At 43.4% G+C, this 22,748-nt stretch overlaps 1 protein-coding gene across 5 annotated transcripts in view; it reads left to right on the top strand.

The window, feature by feature from the left end:
* CFDP1 (craniofacial development protein 1) overlaps window positions 1-22,748 on the top strand; it is a 137,671-nt gene that overhangs the window by 99,054 nt on the left and 15,869 nt on the right. Inside the window, exon 8 of one of the 5 annotated variants that reach the window (XM_059904645.1) lies at window positions 7,634-7,714. The exons of the other annotated variants lie outside the window; for them this stretch is intronic. Within the exon in view, the coding sequence (XP_059760628.1) occupies window positions 7,634-7,702 (69 nt within the window). The 3' untranslated portion in view covers window positions 7,703-7,714. Of the gene's footprint in view, window positions 1-7,633; window positions 7,715-22,748 lie in introns of those variants that run through there. 5 annotated transcript variants of the gene reach the window in all.

Below are 22,748 nucleotides of genomic sequence, written 5' to 3'. Positions count from 1 at the left end.
CCAAGGCAATGACATTTTATTGAAGGAATTCCCCACCCATTACTCTGACAAGAAAGTGCTTTGAATTGAGCAACGGAAGTATTTGATTTTTGTGTAAACATTTCAGTACAGGAAAAAGCAAAGGAATGTTTACTTCTGTAAGTAAATGTTATGAACCCAGCACTTATTAATGGAGGCAGATCCTCTCTTCAGCTTATTGGAGAAAGAATAGTCTCCTTTAAATTAGGTTATCTTTAAGAGCCAGACATTATTTCTTCCTCCAAATTATTTTTTCTTTTAGCGATTGATTGTGATGTTCTATGATTTGAAGGTTGTTGTAGATACCTCTGTTACAGGATCATTGCTCAGCTTTGCAGTTCTAGAAATGTGATTTTACTAGTTGATTAGATTCTGATGAACTGATTCATGACTCATTAGGCTAGTGTTACATTTGGTTTAGAAAACCAAAGTGCTTGTTTATTAACTTACAGTTATTATTTCATTAACCAGAAGAGTTTGTCCTATTGAGGCATCCCCAAACCAGTACCTGGAAAATCATAAAAAGTGATAGGAGGTTTTGTAAGGAGGTAAGCAAAGAAAAGAAAATAGATCAATCATCTTCTCCATATGCCACTTGGAGACTTCTAAGGAATCTCTCTCCTACTGTAAGGCATTTATCTGTCAGGCACTTGGTATTGGTGGTTCGTATTTAAACACTCTCTACCTGGTCAGTGCTAAATGGCCACTGCTAAGACAGCCCAAGATGGTGAATTGAACACATGCCGCCACACACTTGCCCCAAATTCCTAAATATATCAGAAAGATACTTGTTTTTAACAATGTTGGAGAAAAAGAATGTTCTGGATAATCTAGAAGTTTGAGGAATTCCTGAAGGACAGAAGGCAGATGGAATCATATTAAAGGTAGAAACCGGAATCCAAAAGCCCTGAATGTCCCACCCCTCCCATGTAATTACTGGACACGGCTGTGGTGAATGGTTGCAGCATTTACACACTGGGGAGCTAGAACATCACTTGAACTAGCACAAATCAAACCACAAGAAAACCAGAGTCATGAGAGAAGCTCCAAACTCAAGAAATTGAAAAGCTAACATTGGAGGCTCCAAATACGGTAAATAGAACGTAAAGGAGACTTAAAGGGAAGTGTGTTTATACCCTGAAAGGAATAAAAAGAAAATATTTCATTCATGAAACGAGAACAGACTCTTATGGGAAAGAATGAATTTTATTTCCTAGATCTTGGAAATAAAACATGATTGTTTAGCTAGAACCTCATTAAAGGGACTCCATACAGCTAAAGGGAATTAGTAGTGAGCAGAGGAAAGAGCCAAAGAATTTTCCTAGGTTATAAAATAATAAAGAGATAGGCTGACAGAAAAGTAACTATAACAAAGGGAGTCATTTCAGAAGTTTTGGGGTTCATAGAATATGAGTTCTGGGGGGTAAGAGAGAAGAAATGGAGGCGGGAACAAATACCCAAAGAAACAACGGAAGAAAATTTCCCAAACAGAAGAAAATAAGACCCTTAGAATGAAAGGGCCCACTGTGAATATATCAAGTTAAGAGGGCTTACTTATATGTTTTACATATATAATGGAAGTCTCAGAAGACTAGGATAAGGAAAAATCCTAAAAGCTTCCAGATAGAGAAAACAGTCCAGCCTATAAAGAAGCAAGAATCATGTTGGTATCAGAGTCTTATTGGCAACTCTGGATGCAAGAGGATGATGGAACAACATATTCATAGTTCTGAGAGAAAATACTGTAGAACCTAAGAGTCCCTACCCAGGGAAGCTATTCCTCAGGTATTAAGGGCCAGTGAAGGCATTTTTCACATGTGCAAGAACTCAGTTTCCCACTCATGATTCCTATTTTATAGAATTACCAGAGGGATGTTGTCCAGAAAAATTAAAGGGGGAAACAAAAGAAGCATTGATAAAGGGGGAAAAAAACTCAGCAGAAAATGCCTTAGGTCAGTAATCTGGAACTTGAGCAGCTGTATGCTCCTGACAGCAATGACATCTGTAGACATTGGCAAAAGCAGCCGCCCAGAGGTCCTCAGTCACGGTCTACTCTGACATCCACCGTGGATGCCACCACAAGTCCAGGCCTCCAGATCGTGCTCATCTTTGAGATGCTTATCCCCACCATGTCCCTCCCTATCCTTTCATACCCGCATGTAGTTTGAGCTCAGTGACCTCCCTTCAGTTTTGTAGGAGTGGAAAAAATCTCCCTTCTTCCCTCCTAGATCCTTTGGCTAGTCTAATAATTAAATTGACATAAGACTGATTAACAGGAGAAAAACAAATTTAATTTTGTATGTACCAGTGCCCCACAAAAATATGAGACTCAAAGAAGTGACCAAAACAGGAAGCTTTTATACCTTTTAGATAAAGAAACAATAAATTTGTGAAGAACTGACAAGACAAAGGGGTTTGGGCTTGGGGTAGTAAATTGGTGAAGAAGTAACAAGGTTTGTTTATTCAGCATTCTCGGCCCTAGATTCCCTATATCTGGTGATAAGGATGCCCTCTACCCCTCTGGTACCTTTCCCGTGGGAGGTTATCTCCTGCTGATTACCGGGACAAAGGAGGATCAGTGTCCTTCTTTTACTGGCTATTTCTCAAGTACCTTTAATTCAACATATCAATAGGCCAAAGTGGCATATTTTGGGGAGACACATTCTGAGCCCCTGCTGATTCAGCTTCCTTGATGAATAATCCCTTTACCTTATGCCTTCACTGAAACTGGGCCAAGTGGTCCCCTGGAAACACTGCTTCCCCTACAGCAACCTCAGGTGGCTGCTGTTTTTTCTCCTACACTTTTCATTTCCCAAGACCTGGAGTTGAAATAAATGTCTTCCTTGTACCCCATCACTGCTTCCAAATTCTCTTTCCTCCTTCTTCCTGGATTTGCCATTGAAGTTAGTGGAAGTACTAAAGTATTTGAGCCAAGAATGGTAAGAGGAAATGATCAGAGAGTAGAACCTTTGAAGTAAAGGTTGTGGAGGTTTGTTGGATTATCAGAGAAAGCCTATGCGAATAGGTGGCTGAGTTGGACTAAAGAGAAAGTTACCTGACTCTGAGAAATTTGAAAAATTGAGAGAACAAGTTTGGATCATCTGTGGATATTGAAATCATCTGATAGAGGCTAAGAACAAACAAGCTGTCAGTGACAAGGGAGTGATTGGAGAAGGCAGTAGCTGGTGACAATAAGGAGGGACAAGGGGCAGTAAAGCCTCAGGACCTGTGCTTCAAAGTAGGACAGTTTGCCCCGCACCCAAAAAAAAAAAAGTAGAAAGTTTAGAAGCAGCAGCTCCACCATCCATCCAGCGCCTGTACCTGTGGATCCTGCCCTTCCTAGTGCCGTATTAGTCCCCCGTCCACGGCGTGCCCTGCTCCTCTCAGTGACCTTGCCCGTTCCTGCGTTTATCCCCTTAATCCTGCACCGTCATCTTCTCACTTCAGCTGGATCATTCCCCTCGGCAAACAGACCGTTCTGATGTCACCTGCCTTAGTAGGGAAGTCCATTTTAACTAAGACACAGCACAGTTGAAGTCTTTTATTTTATTTTATTTTATTTTTATTGAGGTATAGTTGATTTACAATGTTGTGTTAGTTTCATGTGTAGAGCAAAGTGATTCAGTTATACATATATATATATTCTTTTTCAGATTCTTTTCCCTTATAGGTTATTACAAAATATTGAGTATAGTTCCCTGTGCTATACAGTAGGTCCTTGTTGTTTATCTGTCTTATATATAGTAGTGTATATCTGCTAATCCCAAACTCCTAATTTATCCCTCCTCCCCTTTCCCCTTTGGTAACTGTAAGTTTGTTTTCTATGTCTGTGGGTCTGTTTCTGTTTTGTATGTAAGTTCATTTGTGTCATATTTTAGATTCTATATATAAGCCATACCATATGATAGTTGTCTTTGTCTGTCTTACTCCACTTAGTATGATAATCTCTAGGTCCATCCATGTTGCTGCAAATAGCATTATTTCATTCTTTTTTATGGCTGAGTAATATTCTACTATACACATACACACACACACACACCACATCTTTATCCATTGATCTGTTGATGGACATTTAGTCTGATTGAAGCCTTTTTAAAAGAATGCTGATACATTCCTTAAAAAAAAGCCAAGAAAAACCCGTGGCAAAGACTACCATAAACAAGGACAAATAACAAACTAGGAGAAAGCCATTTGCAACTAAATCCAAACAAGGTACAAATTTCCCTAGTAAGAGCCTCTACAAATCAATAAGAAACATATCAACCACCCAGTTTTTAAAAGGGCAAAGAAGACTCACCAGAACGGAAATATAAATGGCTCTTACACATTAGAAAAGATGCTGAGTTTCCCTAATAAAAAGAGAAACAAATTTAAATGACAAGGAGATGCTATTTTTCACCAGATTGGCAGAGATCCCAAAGTTTGATAATAGTGCCTTGACAAGGATGTGGCTCTCCATGTTTGTAATGGTAAAAGATTGTCATTGAAGTTCATAGTAGTGACTGCCTGATAAATTATGGTTCTTCCATACAATAGAACAACATGCAGCTTCGAAAAGAAAGAGGAAGTGGGGCTTCCCTGGTGGCGCAGGGGTTGAGAATCTGCCTGCTAATGCAGGGGACACGGGTTCGAGCCCTGGTCTGGGAAGATCCCACATGCCGCGGAGCAACTAAGCCCGTGAGCCACAGCTACTGAGCCTGCGCGTCTGGAGCCTGTGCCCCGCAGCAAGAGAGGCCGCGATAGTGAGAGGCCCGCGCACCGCGATGAAGAGTGGCCCCCGCTTGCCACAACTAGAGAAAGCCCCCGCACAGAAACGAAGACCAAAACACAGCCATAAATAAACAAATAAATAAATAAATAAATAAAATTAAAAAAAAAAAAAAAAAAGAAAGAGGAAGTGCTCTATGTACTGATACACAATGATCCCTGGAATACATAAATAAGTGAAAAAAGCCAGGAGCAGAATAGTGTAGAGGTATACAATCATTTATGTGCAGGATGGGGAGAGAATATATGCAAATATACATTGCTTGGATATGCATGAAATAGCTCTGGCAGGAAGAAGCAGATTTAAAAACTCTGACTTGCAGAGCTTTATTTCCAGACCCCAATAAAAACTAAATATATGGAGATTTAAGTGCTCAGATAGGAAATTAGGTCCTACCTACAGCTCTAGGAAATCAGCTTCTGGAGAAGATAGCCTGTGGACTGTCAGTGATTGCATATGCAGAGAACACTGCAAAAAGACACCAGGAACTGGTAAACAGTTGTTGCTTCAGAGAAGAAGAATCGGTGGTTAGGGGATTATTTTGGTCATTTTGTATTTTGACCATATGCATAAACTAAATTAAGGTTTTTCCCCCCAAAACGGCAAAGAGTCACTGGCAAGACTTATGGCAAATACGTACTTCATGTTCTGATAGTTAATGTTTCATTGTAAATCAAGAGAGCTACGAGTATTTGAAACCTGACTAGGGGGCAGGTTACAGCATTTATAAGATGGGAGACCAACATGAAATAGATGGCTGGCTCCAGAAGGATCACTGAATTAGTTGAGTCCATGGAATGTATTCACAGGGAGGCTAATTTTAGGGCCAGCTGAGCCATTTCTCGTCCTCCATACGCATCCCCTTAGCCCATCAGCTGACCTGCTGAATAGGAGGTCTTCTTTTCTCCAGACTTTGTTCAGTTTGGTAGGGTTTAGATTGTGCTGGGAGTGTTCCACCTTTTGTTTTTGTTTTTGTTTTTGTTTTTTAGCCTTATTTTTGACAGTTTAGTAAGAGTAATTAAAAAGTGGGTCAAGAAGCTTCTTACTGTGCTTTACCTGACCTTTCCTCCCTCTCTCTCCTTCGTTCTGGTGGAAACCTCCTCCACCCACTGCACCACTTCCAGCCGACGGTTTCTCCTTTACAACACCAGGCTAGGCCTGCTGGCCAGCAAGCAGCCTTTTCCTGGTATTTACATCCCGGGGAAATACAGAGAGATGTTTTTCAGAGCATTTCAGGCTTGGCAAGGTTGGCTGGACAGGTGGGATTGTTGCAACAGTTTGTCCTTCTTATTATCCTCTTTCCTGTTCCTTTTCACGTGTTTCTGTTGTTTTGAAGGGTTTTGTTTGGATTAATTAATTACAGGAGGAGAAAAAGCAAACCTTTCCACAGCTATGGTGGGCCAGGTGCTTTAAGAGGAGGCAAGTCCTGGATGATTGTTGGCCTTTCCAGATGATCATGAGTAACTGATGCTGCAGTACCTCTCTTCCACAGAGGCTCTTGCAGAGTATTAGTGATTAACGATGTTCACAGCCTCTCACAGAGTTAAACTGGTCTCTCTACGTCTCAGTCACTGAAGTAAAAAATGTGACGGAGTGATTTATCCAGGGTGGGGCAAGCCCACACAGCAGGTGAATTAGGAGTGCAGCCCAGAAGTCAGACCATCTTATTAACGCCCTGCTCTAACCACCATAACTTCCTTCCTTATTTTTTTAATCAGCTTGTGGAGAGAGCGAAAGAAGGAATGGGCTGTATTAATTAATGGCTGTATTCTACCAGAATATAGAATGAAAGGCTTTAAAGACTTCCTTTCATCGCCTTTTTTACTTCCCTCCCGCTATTTAAAACAAACTTTCTGGCTTGATGACAATCTCAGTGGCATTTCAGACTTCCCTTCCTAATTCTCATTTGACAGAGGCATGTCCCTTTTTAGCCATTTCCCCTGATTTTCTTTGACTCTGCAGCACAGCATATATCTGAAGGGGCAGGCATCTAAGATTTTTGTCTTTCTAAAATTTAACAGCGTACAAAACCTGCTGAGAAATAAATATGATCCTGCAAAACCTTTTCTATTAAGTGCGGGAAGAGTGTTCTAGCTTTCATCTCTTTCATCATTTCAGCAGTGCACTCACTGGGGAACAGATCATTTCACCAGCTTTTCCAATGGAGAAATAGCCAGACTGATGACTCCTCAGAAAAATTCCTTTCTTTTCTTTTTCTGCTAAAAGGCACATTAAGATTTATTAACCCAGGTTGGTTATCAGTTCAAAGTCATACAGATGCATAGTGTGAAAAGTCAAAATGTATTAGGGCTTCCCTGGTGGCCCAGTGGTTAAGAATCTGCCTGCCAATGCGGGGGACACAGGTTCGAGCCCTGGTCCGAGAAGATCCCACATGCTGCGGAGCAACTAAGCCCGTGCGCCACAACAACTGAGCCTGCACGCCACAACTACTGAGCCTGCGCACCACAACTACTGAGCCCTTGCGCCTAGAGCCCGTGCTCTGCAACAAGAGAAGCCACTGCAATGAGAGCCCATGCACCACAACGAAGAGTAGCCCCCTCTCGCCGCAACTAGAGAAAGCCCACGTGCAGCAAGGGAGACCCAACACAGCCAAAGATAAAATAAATAAATTTTTAAAAATCTATAAAAAAAAATGTATTATGCAGTCTCCTGACCCAGGCCTGGGTCCTGCTTTCCAGAGGCAACCACTTTAAACTCTTTTAGCTAGTTCTTCTGGTATTATTTTGTTTGTAATTTAAACTACTGTGTTTAGTATACTGTTATTTATTTTTTCAATATTAGACATTTTTTAAAAGACATTATTTATTAACTTCCTGTTAATTCTAGTCTTTAAGAAGCACCGACTCCTGTTTTGGAAGAGGAGGAATTAACACTCTTGTACTGCCCCTCCCCTGAGCCCGGGTGTGGACTACCCTTATATTTCCTTTCATGTATGTATGTTATTTGTTAGTTTGCTTCATTTTCTGTGTCCCTATCACATTTTTCCCAAACTCTCCAACAGGGCTGTGAAATCCGTCTCAGTATTTTTCTCCACTATGTCAGATAATCTGTCATTTACATCCCATCCCCAGTCCCTTCTGGAGCCTTCCATCCTCCTGCTCAGGTCTGGGCTCCTTGTTCTCTAGGCTTCCTGTGCAGCTGTTGTTCTGGGCCTGCCTATCATCCCTCTTTGTGTGGCTCCCCTGTTTCTTGGATCCCTTGTCTTACTCTTCCTAGGTTTATTCCCTCGTTTTGATAGGGCTCATCCTCCAGTTACATCCTGAGGAAATGATTTATGGGAGATAAATTTTTGAAACTTGGAGTGTCTGAAAATGACTTTGTTCTGTCTTCACATTTTACTAATGGTTTTGCTGGGTATAACATTATACGTGGAAAATGATTTTCCTTCAGAATTGTGAGGACATTGCTCCACGGTCAGAAGCCATTTGGAAGTCTTGAATCTTTGTATATGACCTCATCCTCCCCCCACCTTCTGCCCCCCGCCTTGGAAGTTTTTAGGATCTTCTCTTCTCACCAGGCACCCAGACCTCCAGCAGTGAGAAGAACCCACTCCTTTTTGCATCTTTTTCTAGGTGCTCTTCACCATCTTATCCCTTCCACTGGGTACACCAACTCAGTTGCCCACTGAACAAGCGAGAAAGTTCGTATCTGCATAACTCTCTTACCTTGACATAGTTGGTTGTGACAGCTGGAGGGAGTGGTCATCTTTGCTGCAGCTCAGTTTGCTGCCTGTAGCAAATCTGTACACCTGAATAATTCTTTCTGGCAGCTTCTGACAAGAAGTTGTTCAGTTGGCTGAGTATTGAGTTAGCTAATTGCTCCGATTACATCCATCCAGTGTTGGTTTTAGCTTCAAGGCTGGACTCAGGCATTGCTTCTGGCTCATAATGTAGTAGAGTATATGACTTTAAAACTAGCCCCCAAGAGCAAACAGACAAAAGTAGCCTGTCTGTGAGGTAGCCAGGGGCAAGAGAAAAAGACTCATTTGCCACCCTCAGCTAAGTCCATCCTTAGGTCTCTTGACCTGGTTGTTCCAGGGCTTCATTATCACAAAATATGAATGCAAATATCACTTTTTAAAAATTTTATTTATTTTATTTATTTATTTTTGGCTGCGTTGGGTCTTTGCTGCTGCGTGCAGGGTTTCTCTAGTTGCTGCGAGCAGGGGACTACTCTTCGTTGTGGTGCGCAGGCTTCTCATTGCGGTGGCTTCTCTTGTTGCAGAGCATGGGCTCTAGGTGCGTGGGTTTCAGTAGTTGTGGCTTGAGGGCTCTAGAGCGCAGGCTCAGTAGTTATGGTGTACAGGCTTAGTTGCTCCGCAGCACGTGGGATCTTCCCGGACCAGGGCTTGAATCCGTGCCCCCTGCCTTGGCAGGCGGATTCTTGACCACTGCGCCACCAGGGAAGCCCCACTTTTTTTTTTTTTTTGCAAATTCTATTGTCATAGACCAAAAAAAGCAAAGATTCATCCAGCACTCCCCTTAATTCTGTCCCTTATTTGTGTTTCAATTAGGATAGATTACAGTTTATGACAAGGATGTTGAGCATCCTGCAGGCTCTCATCCAGTGGTGCCGAGGCCAGCCTAAGACAAATTCCAGGCTCCTGACAGCCATTCAGGGAGGGGTCCGCCATCTGCTGCAATGAACAAATGCTTTTCCTGTGCCTGCTCTGAAGTACTTACGTCTCCTGTAGAAGAAAACCTAGTGAAGGATGGACAGCAGCTATGAGATTAGCCAACATCGAGAATTGTTACTTTAGTAGATATCATTATTGGAATCTATTTATAATATACCAAGTTGATAACGTTTTCCCAATATTCATACATTCTTATAACAAATGTTTATTGAGTGCCTAACAAGTGCCAGGCACTGTGCCGGGTGTTTGAGTTATATCAGTGATCAAAACAGACGTTAGCTCAAGCCTTTGTGGAGTTTCCGTTCCAGCAGGGAGATAGACATTAAACGTAATAAATAAATTATGTGGTGTGTTAGAAAATGCTGAATGTTACAAAGAAAAGAAAATCCGAGGAGGGTGGGGAAATCGGGACTGTGGGGTGAGAGTTAAGTTTAGAGTATTGAATAGGATGGTAAGCGTTAAGTGTCAATGAGAAGTTTTGAGATTTGAGCACAGACTTGAAGGAGGTAAGGAAGTTAACAAGATGTTATGTGGGAAGAGAGTATTTCAGGTGGAAGGAATGGCTTGAGGCAAGGCCTACAAGGGTGGGTGCACGCCTGAAGAGGAATGAGTCGGGGGTTAGTTATGAGAGGAGATCTGAGAGGTAAGTACCTGGTGGGTGCTGTTGCCCTCTACGAAGGTGTGGACAGCTGCTGCAGGCGAGCTCTACTGGCCATCCAAGTGGAGATGCCCACTGGGCAGTTGAGTGAAATTCTGGAGTTAGGGAGAGAGGTCTGGGCTGAAAATAAGACATTTGGAGGTCAGAGGCAAATAAATGGTATTTAAGCTTTGGGACTGGGTGAAATCACTCAGGAAGTGAGTGTACATGGAGAAAAGCAGTCCAGGGATCGAGTGCCAGAAGACTCCCAGATACCCTCAAAGAAGCCAACATTAACAATCAGACAAGTCCAAATAGTGGGCCATTCTGTAGGCAAGGGGAGTGTTCTAGACAAGGGAGATCAACTTTTCTTGGTTTGAAACTTTTCAAAATTAAAAGTTTGTGGGGGGAAAATGTCAAAATTTTAAATATACTTTGCTGCCAGAGATGAATTAGCCTCAGGAAAAGATAGAACAAGCAACTCCTAAAGTCTCAGATCAATCATTTTCCTCTAGCAGCAGCAAGATTTTAATTTCTTTCTGTATTCTAGAGAAGCATCTTTTCAAGGACATGAGAGGGTAAGAGTAGGAACAACAGGAAGTATTGATTTTCTGCTGTGTGCCAGGTATTATGCTGCTCAGTGCTTTCACATACGTTGAGCATGTTATTATCTCTTTCTGGACTTCCTATCCCACGTTGTCCCCTTGGCAGATTCCTCCTCATCCTTCACGTTTCAGACACCTCCCCCTCCCTTTCTACAGCCTTCCGCAATTCACACTCTTAGGCTCCTACTGCACTTGCTGTGTAGCGGTTTTCTCATAATCTAATTCTTGTTTGCATATCTGTCTCAAGCAAGTGAATTAAATGAGGATAAGAAATTTGTGTTTCTATCTTCAGTGGCCAGCAGAGTCTGGCACACTGAAGGCACTCAATAAATAAAGGCTGAGTTGATGAATATCTCATTTAATCATCATGCTTCAAGGTAGTTATTATTATCCTCATTTTATTAATTGGTTACTTGAGGCTCAGATAAATTTACTCACCCAGGGTTTTAAAAGAAAAAAAACCTTAAGTGGCAGGGGCAGGTTTCTGCACTGACTGCTAAGCCACTATGTCTCACTGGTTTAAAAACACAGCTCCGAAGTAGTACTGTTGATATGTGGGACTTCGCTATATAAGCAGTGCTCAGATATTCCAGTATTCCTGTCTGAAGTCTAGATTTCTGATTTTCCTCACCCTTATGAAACTTACATATGACTATCAACATAGGGGGCAAGTTGAAAGTTTAAATGTATTTCTCATAGGAAGCTACAACAGATACCAACTATATAATCTTAAACTTAAGATTTAAAAGTATTAGCTGTCTGGGACTTCCCTGGCAGTCCAGTGGCTAAGACTCAGTGCTTCCACTGCAAGGGTCACAGGTTCGATCCCTGGTCTGGGAACTAAGATCGTGCATGCCACGCAGAGTGGCCAAAAAAATAATTTAAGAAAATAAAAATAATAATAAAATAAAACTATTAATATTAGAATAGGCAGATCTGTAGAGACAGAAAATAGATTAGTGGTTGCCTGGAGCTAGAGGAATGGGGCTGACTGCTAATGGGTATGAGGGGTTTTGTTTTTTTTTTTTTTTTTTTGAGAGGGTGATAAAATGTTCTAAAATTAGATTGTGGTAATGGCTGTACAACTGAATATACTAAAAACCATTGACTTGCATGCTTTAAATGAGTGAATTCTTTAGTATATGAACTATATCTTCGTAAAGCTGTTTTTAAAAGTATTAACTGAGAATAAAAAATGATGTGTCATCAGATTTTCCAGCATTCTTCTGGAATACAAATCATTTCAGTAGCTTATATATTGGGTTATCGTCTCTATTATCTTCACTCTTAGAGAAAAAAGCTCTTCCTCGTTACAACTAGGTAAATTTTCGTTTTGTGTTTTTTTGCGTGAGTGCCCTTTTAGTTTTAGTTATATCGTTCAGATGAGACCATCAGCGTTGACACCCCTAGCTCCGAACCTCCTTCCTTCGTCTGGGCAATGAGAATGGTCAACATGCTCACGCAGTCTTTGCTGAATTGCCAGCTGGGCCTCACAGTGATGGGAACAGCATCATGAAGCCACTTGCCCCCAAGGAGAGGGCCACAGACTCTCCCAGGCTGCTCCTGGCTTCTGGGCAAGGAGCCACAGGTCAGAGGCCTTGCTCTCACAGCAGGGAGAGAGTGATGCCAAGTTTCCCAGGACAAATGGTTAACATACAAGGATGAATCAGAGAACTGAACAGTCCACCCTTTGCATCTTTAGTTGATGGCATTTGCTTTGATTTGTTTTCATTTTCTTGAACCATCTGTGCGTGGCAACATTGGCCAGCTTTGTTTCAGCACACCTTCATCTCCCAGCCAGTAGTCACTAAAGCTCCTTTTTCAAACTTATTGATTGTGATCCATAGTCATACATTTACGTTATGACCCATTGTGGATCATGGTCATAAAGGCTTTGAGGGGATCCCAGCGTGCAAAGAAACTGGATTTGTTCAAGGTTCATCCATCACTCAGCAGTAGGGTTGGATGACAGGAACCTCATAGAACAATCTACATTTCTGAATGAAAAAGCTCCTTTAGCAACCCCTGGCTGGCAGATTAAGGAAAGGGACTCTACTTATCATTTTTTTCTTGCCTTAGAGATGGAGGGTGGGAATTCTTTTTGGTAGTCAGTGATGCAGTGGGTAAAAATCTTCCGTTTATTAAAGAGAAACTATGTTGTGGTTATACAGATTACCCAGCTGTGGTTAACATCTATGAAAACCATTTCCTGAGTGCAGTAAAAAGAAAGTTTTCTGCTTTCTCTACCAGACTCCGTGGGAACAGATATTTTTCTTTGTTGAAATCCATTGCATTGCTTTAGCAAAGTGACACCTAGGGCTCAGGCTTGAAACAACCCCCTTCTTTTGATCACCCTTGTGCAGGTAATTGCTTCCCAAGGACTCTTTAAATCCTAGATTGTAAAGGGGTGCTGTGACAAGGGGAAAACTGTGGATAATGGTGTGTCCTGGCTTTTTGAGGGTAGATGGGAGCTGCCCTGGAGTGGGGCAGGTTGGGGTCTGGGCCTCGTTGAGTTGCCCACTGAGTTACCAGGATAGTGGCTTCTAGGAGGCCAGGGAAGATGCCCTGGCAAGTGAGCGAGCGACTGGCAGTGCAGATGCCGCCCTGAGAGGGATTTGGAGTCAGGGCCCCAGCAGGAGTGTCACGCGCTGGAAATGACCTTTCTTACTATTCAGCCCCATCTAATGAAAGGACCATAAAGTGCAAACGCACGCACACACGCACCCACACACACCCCCGCCCCCCCAGGCAGAACTGTGAGGTGTTGGGAATCACTGCGTGCTTATTTAGTAGTGGTAAGAAGTTGAGGCATGGAGGTGAGTAATTTTGCAAAATGTGTGCTAGCTAACTCCTATGCGTTCAAAGCCTTGTGGTTAATGTGCCTACCCATTTCTAGAAAGGAGCGCAGGCAGGACTCGTTTTCAGTGAGGTCTGTCTGGTCTGACTGAGGACAGCCCCCACATCCTGAAACTTCGACCTGATCTCAGCCTGGGAGGTGGCCAAGAATTTAAAAATGTGTTTTATGTTGACATCCTCAGACATTTTCATGAGGAGATGGAGACCTGCCTGAGAAAAAGCAAGCCGGGAGTCAAACAACAGAATGAGGTTTGAGAAAACATGCCAACTCCTGAATCAGCAATTAGCCAAAACAACCCAGTCGGAGCACATTTATCTTCTGTGCTTTGCTTCTCATGTTGGCTTGTGTCTCTGACAGATGTGCTCTTTTCCTGATGAGATCGATCAGGGTGAGTGTGGCTCCTGCCCTCAGACCAGGCAGGTAGTCCGCAAAGCCGCCCTGGCCTGGCGTAGTCACAGGACGAAACCAACAGAGCTCTCCTTCGGAAGGGCCTTGATGTGTTAGCCGCCAGATCCTGATTCTGCCTCATCTCTCCTTTGCCTCTGTGGCTGTGATTGGCTGGAGCCCATATGGAAGCAGTATCAGGAAAAACAAGCTGTGCCTTCCTCAGTTGAGCTCCCAGGGTTCTGCATAAAGAAAAATGTCATTATGGGCTTTGTTAGAAGCTGTATTTAATAATTCCTTTAAAATTCTGTCTCAGAAATGTAAATGGCCTCTTTGTGTTGGTCAGTACATTATTCTCCCCAACTCTGCCTGATCATACAAATTAAAGCAACAGCAGTTTGCACCTCAAGGGGAAAGTGTCCCTTCCCTCCCCAGGCATAACCCTCATTCCCAATAAACTAAACATTTCCTCCTTGGAGAGCCCCCAGGCCTCCTTCACTCCCCAACTGCTGTGAAATGGTGGAGGCCCTTCCCTACTTTGCCCTGAGGCCCCACCATGGGAATGGTGTGAGGAAGGAAATTGCTGGAGCAGAGGCAGGAAGGGATGTGGCATTATCTCTTTCCCAGGGAATGAGATGCAACCACAGGGGAGTGGGACAAAGGAGAAGGGAAATTGAGAAGTATCATTTCCTAGAGGTCTGGTGGGTGGGCCAGAGGGTTTTGCTTTGCCACTGACTTCGTGTCACTTAACCCTACGCACACCGGGCGTCCAGCCCTTGAGAAGAGTGTCCAGGTATCGAGGTGAATGCTTCCGTGTTGGCCAGAGACCTCTGTGCTCACCATTGGCAGATCTAGTCTAGGACTCTGCTGATGATCTCATAACCATTGGCCTTTCTCCAGTTACTGCTTTTTCCCTTTTTAGAGACTTTCTTACAGCCAGAGCTTTATGATCCCTTTGGGATTTTCTGCATATTTATCCTTCAAATAGGGTCCTTCACTATTCATTCACCCCAGTCTGTCCTTAGACATGGCCAAGGCATTATAGGTGAGGTATGAAATAAGCAGTCAGAACTTCCTGAAGGTATTATTCTACATATTACACATTAATTACAAATTAATCACAGAAAAGAGAGTGTACCTTTACAAATGAGAGCTCTGGCAGTCACCACATTACCCAAGGGACCACACTTAGCATCATGAGTCCTGGGCTGACCTGACACTATGTGTCCATTACTATGTGATGGTGCAGTAAGAAGTACCCTACCTCATCTACATGGCATATTTGGCATAGGAAAGAGACAAATCCTAAACGAGCAATATTCTGTAAAACAACCAACCTAGACTCAAAAGACTATCAAAGACCAGAAAACAAACAAAACAAAAGACAGAAGACTGTTCTAGATTAAAGGAGGCTAAGGGAACCCCAGATGTGGTGCCTGATAGGAGGCAATGGAGAACAAATGTGAAGGCCGTTGGGGAGGCATTGAGGGAAATGTGAATATGAACTTTTAAGTTAGATTACACCATTCTATCAATGTGAGATTTCTTGGGTATAGTATAAGGTGTTGTTTATGTAGAAGAATGTCCTTAGGAGACACACACAAAGTATTTAGAGGTGAAGGAGCATGAATCACACACCCCCAAAAAAGATAAGCAAATGTGGCAAAATGTTAATAATTGGTGAATCTAAGTGAAGAGTGCTTAGGTAATAGTCGTTCTCTGCTTTCAACTTTTCTGTCAGTTTGACATTTTTCAAACTGGAAAGTTGAGGGAAGTTTCTCAGTAGACCACACAGGTGTTCTTGTGCCATCACGTTCCATACCGCAGAAGCAGGAGTGCACGGGATGCTCGCATACCCTAAAGCTCACCCACCCACCTGGCAACGCAAGCCCTTTTGCATCTTCATACAGCATTTTTCTCTGCGTTAAGTGTGTGAACCAAGCATTGCAGAGGCCTCACGTGCACCAAGGAATGGTGTGGGAAAGGACCCATTCTTTCCTAATGCTTGTCTAAATTTGACCCTCTCTGAAAGGTCTGAACTAGGCAGATTAATAAAAACAAACAACAATAAAAACAAAACAATTGCCTTCTGTGGCAAGGGGCGCAAGCCCACTGAGCTGGTTTCAGCAGAACAATAGACCAGTGGAGGACTGTTCTTCACAAAGAGGGGCATTAACTTTCTCTTGGCATATGATGCAAATAAACTACTGCCCAGCAGATCAGTTAGCTTGTCTCAGAGAAAAAGTCCATTTCAGTGTCACTTGAGAGTCCCTAACCCCAAGTTACTTGTCTCAAAAATAAATGACCTTTATCGCAAGAGAGACCAGAAACTGTGCAGTTAGAGGACCCCTACTGCTCTGGGGAGAACTGACTGTGAATGAGTGTCTTCTATAGGAAGAGCTGTCCATTTAAATAGAACCAAGTCAGCTAGAATAGTCCTCCCAGCAGCAGCTCAAAGGCCAAAGCAGGCAAAATAGACCTCTGTGCTTAACAGGTAGGAAAGGAAGAGTTGAAAAGGGCTTTCTATAATACAATGTTTTAGAAGCTTAGAATTCAGGGCTTTTGCAACCAGAATCATCAGGTATGTTTCATAGGCATGCTATAAAGATGCAGAGCAGCGGAAATCAAATCAGACAAACTTACGTTCCCTTTATTTTTTTAAATTTATTTACTTATTTGTTTATTTATATTTGGCTGCGTTGGGTCTTTGTTGCTGCACGTGCGCTTTCTCTAGTTGCAGTGAGTGGGGGCTACTCATTGCGGTGCGCGGGCTTCTCATTACGGTGGCTTCTCTTGTTGTGGAGCACAGGTTCTAGACATGCGGGCTTCAGTAGTTGTGGCATGCGGGCTCTAGAGCGCAGGCTCAGTACTTGTGGCACACGGGCTTAGTTGCTCTGCGGCATGTGGGATCTTCCCGGACCAGGGCGCGAACCTGTGTCCCCTGCATTGGCAGACGGATTCTTAACCACTGCGCCACCAGGGAAGTCCCTCCCTTTACTCTTGGATTGGCATAAGATCAATAAAACTGAGTAGCAGATCGTTTTCTATTTGTACAAAAACTGAAGCTGCTGCTATTTGCCAGCTTTTATTTCACCTTTTGCTGATAGATGCCTTTTTTTTTTTTGGCTGGCAGTGTATCAATGTCAATATTTCTGGTTTTCCACTTTGCTGAGTCCCGATGTCCCATAGAATACTGTCAGTACAATGCTGGGAAGCGAATGGGATTTAAGCTCTTTTCCTAATGTACCACTGGCTTCCAGTCCATTTCCTTGAGTCATCTTGCCTTAGGCTTTGCGGAGATTGCTTAGAGACTTACACAGGTGGGGAGTGAAATTGGCCCAGGGACTAGGGCTTTACATTTCATTCTTCGGGATTTCAGCTTAATCCAAAGACGATCTGAAAGAAAATAGTTGTTTCAATCAGACAGCTCTCACTGAAGAATTTCATCATAAACTTTCTTCCCATTTCTCAGGAAGTACCATGCCAGTTCCAGACCCTTGTGTGGCTCTGGAAAATAGTCCATGGCTAAGCTACAAATAAGTCCACTCCTGCCTTGTAAACAGATGACAAATACTAAGGAAACTGCATATCTCTGCCAAAGAATCTTTGTTCCAAATAATTTGCATGTTAGTGGTTAAGCAGGTTGTGAGAGAGAACGCGTAGACTTGAGCTGTATGTTGAAGTTCTAAGTAAAGGTCAGTAGTGCTTCCGTGCACATGTGTTGACCCTATCCTTGCTGGTCCAATTTTGGCGTTTCCTTTTCTTTCCTGTTGGTTCAAGTGCAGTGTTAAATCCTTCTGTTATAAGAGAAGATTCACTTGGATAAGTCCATTATCGAATCATATTAGACATGTAGTGGTCACATACCATGGCAAGGCTTTGTACTATGCTGGGTGAGCCAAGAATGAGTAAGACATGGGCCCTGTGTACAGTAAGCTCCAGGACAACAGGGAAAATAAGAATATCCTCCCCAACCCCAAAATCAGCAGTGAAATTGGTGTGTGGAAGGGATCTCCAAAGGTTATCTGTCCTCAACTCTAGTATCAGCAAGATGGAGAAGACAGGCCGGGTGTCAGAAGCACTGAGTACTAGATCCAAGTCTCCCACGGTGAACTTGGGCAGATTTCTTAACCTTCTTAGATTTTAGTTAACTCATCTCTAAAATAAAGAGGTTGCATTAAACAGCCTCTCAGCTGCTCCCTGTTTTGTGTCCTAATAGTATTTGGTCACAGTTTTTTTGGATGATGATCTCCTCTACTAGATTTTCTCCTTGAAGCCAAAGATTATGCTTTATATATTTTTGTATCCCCAGTTCCAAGCACATTGTCTGGTGTACAGTAATTTCTGATTAATCTCTGTTAGATGAGTCCAATGAACGAATGACTCTAAATTCATTCCCAAACCTCAAATTCTATTCTGTGAGACAGCTGGGTGTCTGGGGCTGATTTTAAAGATTATGGGAAAGATGTTCCCACCTTTTCTTCACAACCAGTTGTTGTGTCCTGTCATCCTTTCTGTTTGTGTTTAAGAAGTTATTTTCCCAGCTCCTTTCCAGCACCTCTCATAAATAAACAGCAGGACCCAGAGCATCACTGAGCATGGCCAGATAAAGCAGTGCTTTTGCTACGAAACAAGTCATTTGGGTGAATCTGTGTCCATGCTCATGGGACTGGAGCAAAGAAAACATGTTACTTTAATATCTTTATAATAGACTCAACAGGATGGAGTTTATCATTTAGTTGCATTTTGTTAAACTTACATTCTGGGGGCTAAAAGGCAGCATAATTTCTAGCAAATTATCATTGTAAACTTTGAATTCAGAAAGGAACCAGACAATGGTCATTTTGCCCTTTTTGTCCCTTTTACTTTTCTGAGATTCTGAATATTTTTTTGTGAGGTCTCGGTTGGTGTCTGGTGTTGGGACACGTCATCGGGCTTGGTACGGTGGGAAGGGAATTGGGATAATTGCTGATTGATGGAGAACAGGACAGAAAGCACAAGAAAAAAAGCTTAGTAAGAGGCTCTTTCACAAGTGTGTTGTGCACTCAGCCATACCCTCTGATGGCACGGAAGCCAGCTGCTCAGAGTGAAGGCCGTGCTCCTCAGACAGGATTAGCCCTCACACGAACTTGCGGTAGTAAGGTCAGAGTAGGAGGAGGCGGTTGAAATGCCATCGTTACATTGAAAACATCTTGGCAGCAGTAGTCTGGACATGCCTGAGTATAACGTTCTGGATGCAGTCTGTGAGGGAACACGTGCAGGGTGCCTTCCTGTGAACTGTGACCTCTAACAGGTGGGTGAAGGTTCTCCTGAATGTGGTTTCTATGACACAGCTCATCCCACTTTAGAACCAAGACTGGAAAATCTGCGGCTGGGGGAGGGGTTGGGCTGTCAAAGCCGACTTCCTGGTAGTCCCTTGCCATTATGGCTTAGGATCCAGAACAAAGAGAAGTCAGTGTTGCTGTTGCTCTGATGCCTGAAACTGCACTGGTTCCTGCTGACAGCACAGAGGTCTCCAGGGGAATTCGGACCTTCCCCTTTCCCCGGTTTTCCAGTGTACACACCTGCTAAATGCCTGTGGGATGCCTCCCTCCTGGCAGTGCTGAGTTGCTCCCTCCTGGCCTAGCTGCACTTCTGAGACGGGGAGCCATAGGCTGAGGCACTCTCTGCAGTTTCCTTCACAGCAGAATAGAGACAGCCAGCAGCCACTGCCCAGAATCTGACTCTTTCCTGCCTGCCTCAGCTTTCCCGAAAGCCTGATTGATGAACTTTAACAGCAGAGATGGGTCCAAGGTCAGGGTAAATCTGCCTTCCTGAAAATTGCAATGGAATGATGCCAGGAGTATGCCACTAAAGCCCCATTTCAAGGTGGGGAGTGAGTGTGAGACCCCACATTCCAGGCTCCAGGAACCAGGTGCTGGTCTCTCAGTGATGACGAGCCTCCGCATGTTTTGGCTGCTACTATAAATGTGTCGTTCACTTGATTTAGCCTCAAATACAAGATGGGTAATTTTGCTTTTGAGGCCATCAAAGTAGGAAATCATACACCATGTTTATGATCCAATGCAAGCAGACATAGAAGCTTTCTCCTAAAGCATAATAGCACAGGTGACATTTTGCTGATATTCATTTAAAGGGGGATTATGACTTTTTTATTTTTCTAGAACTTTTTTCACTGCTATGCGGCAAAAATCATTTTACCATAGACTTCTCAAAGTGACTTGTTGAAAAGATGGTATATTCTGGTAATACTGTCAGAGCTGTAGGCTGTAGGGGAGAGGTGGTGTACAGAGAGCCGTGGTGCTGCCCAGATAAGATGGGGAACCCTGGGTTGCAGAGAGCTGATGGGCAAATATAAGTGGAAATTCCTCCCCTTAGAATTTCCCAATTTAGAAGTGTTCTGAACACCTTTATTCTACAAAAATCTGATTCTCTCCCACTAATTGGTTCTGTGATCCAGGTGACATTGTTGAGTTTATCGAGTGTCCACTGTTTACAGAACTATATCCATGTGCTAGAGAGAGATTTGGAGACCGAGAACTTAAGTATCCACACGATATAGAGCCTGCAAAGGGAAAGTCATGTTTCTCCTCAACATCTTTGTTAGATTCCCCCAAAGCAGAACCTTAGGTAAGGCTTTGAGTGCAGGTGGTTTATTTGGGGAGGTGTCCCAAGAAGCAAGAGGTGAGGGGGTGGGAAAAGTGAGGCAGGGAAGGCAGAAAAGCCAATAGAAGAGTGCATTCATTTCCAAGGCCACGAGCCGTCAGGACTTCTGAGAAGCATTCAGTGTACCTCCCAGGACTGCCTATGTGAGGACAAGAGATTGGGCCATTTAGCCACCAGCTCCTGTCCGCCACAGCCACTCCACCAAGTGCTTCTGGCATGTAGGCAGGGTCAAAGGACACCCCGCGGCCAGAAATGGAAAACCTCCAGGTGTGTGGTTTTGGTGAGATGTTGTCCGCAGTGGCTCTGAGCTTCCTCAGAGCTGACCAGTGCGGCAGCAACTGAACGTAGAGCCCTCAAGCACCTGTTACGGAGAGGAGCAGTGCTGTAATGGGAAAAGAACAGGGGTGCGGTAGAAACACCAGCAGGAGGTATCTAGTTCAGAGATTGGGGGAAGGGTCTGGGAAAGCCTCCTGCAGGAAGCGGTTTCTAAGCTAAGGCAAGACCAGATGAATGGGAGGGGGACAGGGAGAGGTGAACTGCAGTTGTGGCTGGAGTGTAGGTTGCAAGGGGAGATGTGGCGAGAGAAGGTCAGGAAGAACTCTGCGAGTGAAGGAGTTTAGACTTTGTTGTAAGAGTAATTAGGGGTCAAGGAGGAGACATTAACCAGAAAGACGTGATAAGCTTCATATTTTCAAAAATTCACTGTGAAGACAGTGTGTAGGATAGATGCCAGGATGGAGCAGGTGAGTGATGGTGGGACAAGACAAAAGTCAGGGAGACAAGTGAAGAGCCTGCTTAATCATCCAGGTGAGAATATAAAAATGAGAACCAAGACAGTGGCAGTGAAGCAGGTGAGAAGGGGAAGGATTTGAGCCATATTAAGTTTCTGCCTCCCCACTTATGCTCTGTTCCTGGTAAAATATAGTCTGTGTGTGTTGATGGAGAGATTGTCGTAGGGACTGTTATCCGGAAAAGAATTAGAAGATATGAATCGAAAGCTCATACAGAGCTCTTTGGAAAATCCTTAAGCAAATTGGGAATAAAATAGCTGTCAGAAAATCTCTCAAGTAAATTCTCACGTTAGAAGTGAGACAGCACAGTGCACCACACTGAGGGTCAGAAAAGCCTTGTTTTGCCCTGGATCTGCATCTTCTATTGGTTTGACCTTTGTTGTATCATTTGACCTCTCTGCACTTTATTTGTCCAGCTCGAAATGAGGACAGTGACGCCTGCCCAGCCTCGTCTGAGTTGATCTTAAGCTGACAGCCTGTAGCAGGGTATGACCGCAGCAGGGAAGCTAATGAGAGTGTGGAGGGTCATTGTTCAGCCCCAAGAGTCTCGTGTTCAGTGTGGACACGCCTGTCGGCTCATTCCAGGGCAGAGGTAGTGAGCCATCCCTCACTGGCACTGTGCTGCAGGAAGGTGGGATTTCAGAATGGTTGGTGAGACACAAGATCATCTTGAAGTTCCTCCTCCAACTCTGAGACTCAGTGGTCCTCTTTCACGGGCACTAGGGAGAGTAAGATGAGAAATGGCTATGAAACACTTGGATAATTAGCCTTCTAGGCAAGTGAGAGGTATTATTGTTGATGTTATCAGTAGGCCTTGTGATATTAGCTCAGAGAGTTTTTAAATGTTTTAACCCTCTTGCATATCCCAGTAAAGCAGAAAATGACTTCTAGTTTCCTGTATGCTGGTATATAACTTGTTTTACTTTCTAAAGAGACCAAAAGCCATGTTCCTTCCATACTTCCTTCCCCTAGTACCACCTTCTTACTAGCTGCATTCTGTCTTGCTTATTTTATCTCATACATTTAACATTGACTGGAAACATTTGACCTGCCAGGACTTGAACTTGGGCATATGGGGTTTCTCCCACCGTCCACGACAGCATAACCAGCAAGTAGAGCACAGGCTGTACATTCCCTGCTTTCAGGATGAGGAATGTTCTCCACCTCCTGGGAAAAACCAGGGTCCTGACTCACAGGAGTTGAAAGGAAACTGATCTTAGAGTCTTTTTAAGATACTGTAACTCTTGCTCATCAGTGTTGGGATCTGGTTCTCTTTCTCTTGAAAGGATTCCCTGGGGCTTTAGCGCACAGATGATGACAGTGATTCAGGATGGATAACATTTATTGCACCTTTGCTCTGTGCCA

The sequence above is a fragment of the Balaenoptera ricei genome, chromosome 19 (genome assembly GCF_028023285.1).
Source record: "Balaenoptera ricei isolate mBalRic1 chromosome 19, mBalRic1.hap2, whole genome shotgun sequence".
In the NCBI taxonomy this organism is placed as follows: domain Eukaryota; kingdom Metazoa; phylum Chordata; class Mammalia; order Artiodactyla; family Balaenopteridae; genus Balaenoptera; species Balaenoptera ricei.
Note: the sequence above shows the minus strand (reverse complement) of the source record. Positions and strands in the feature narration are given on the sequence as shown.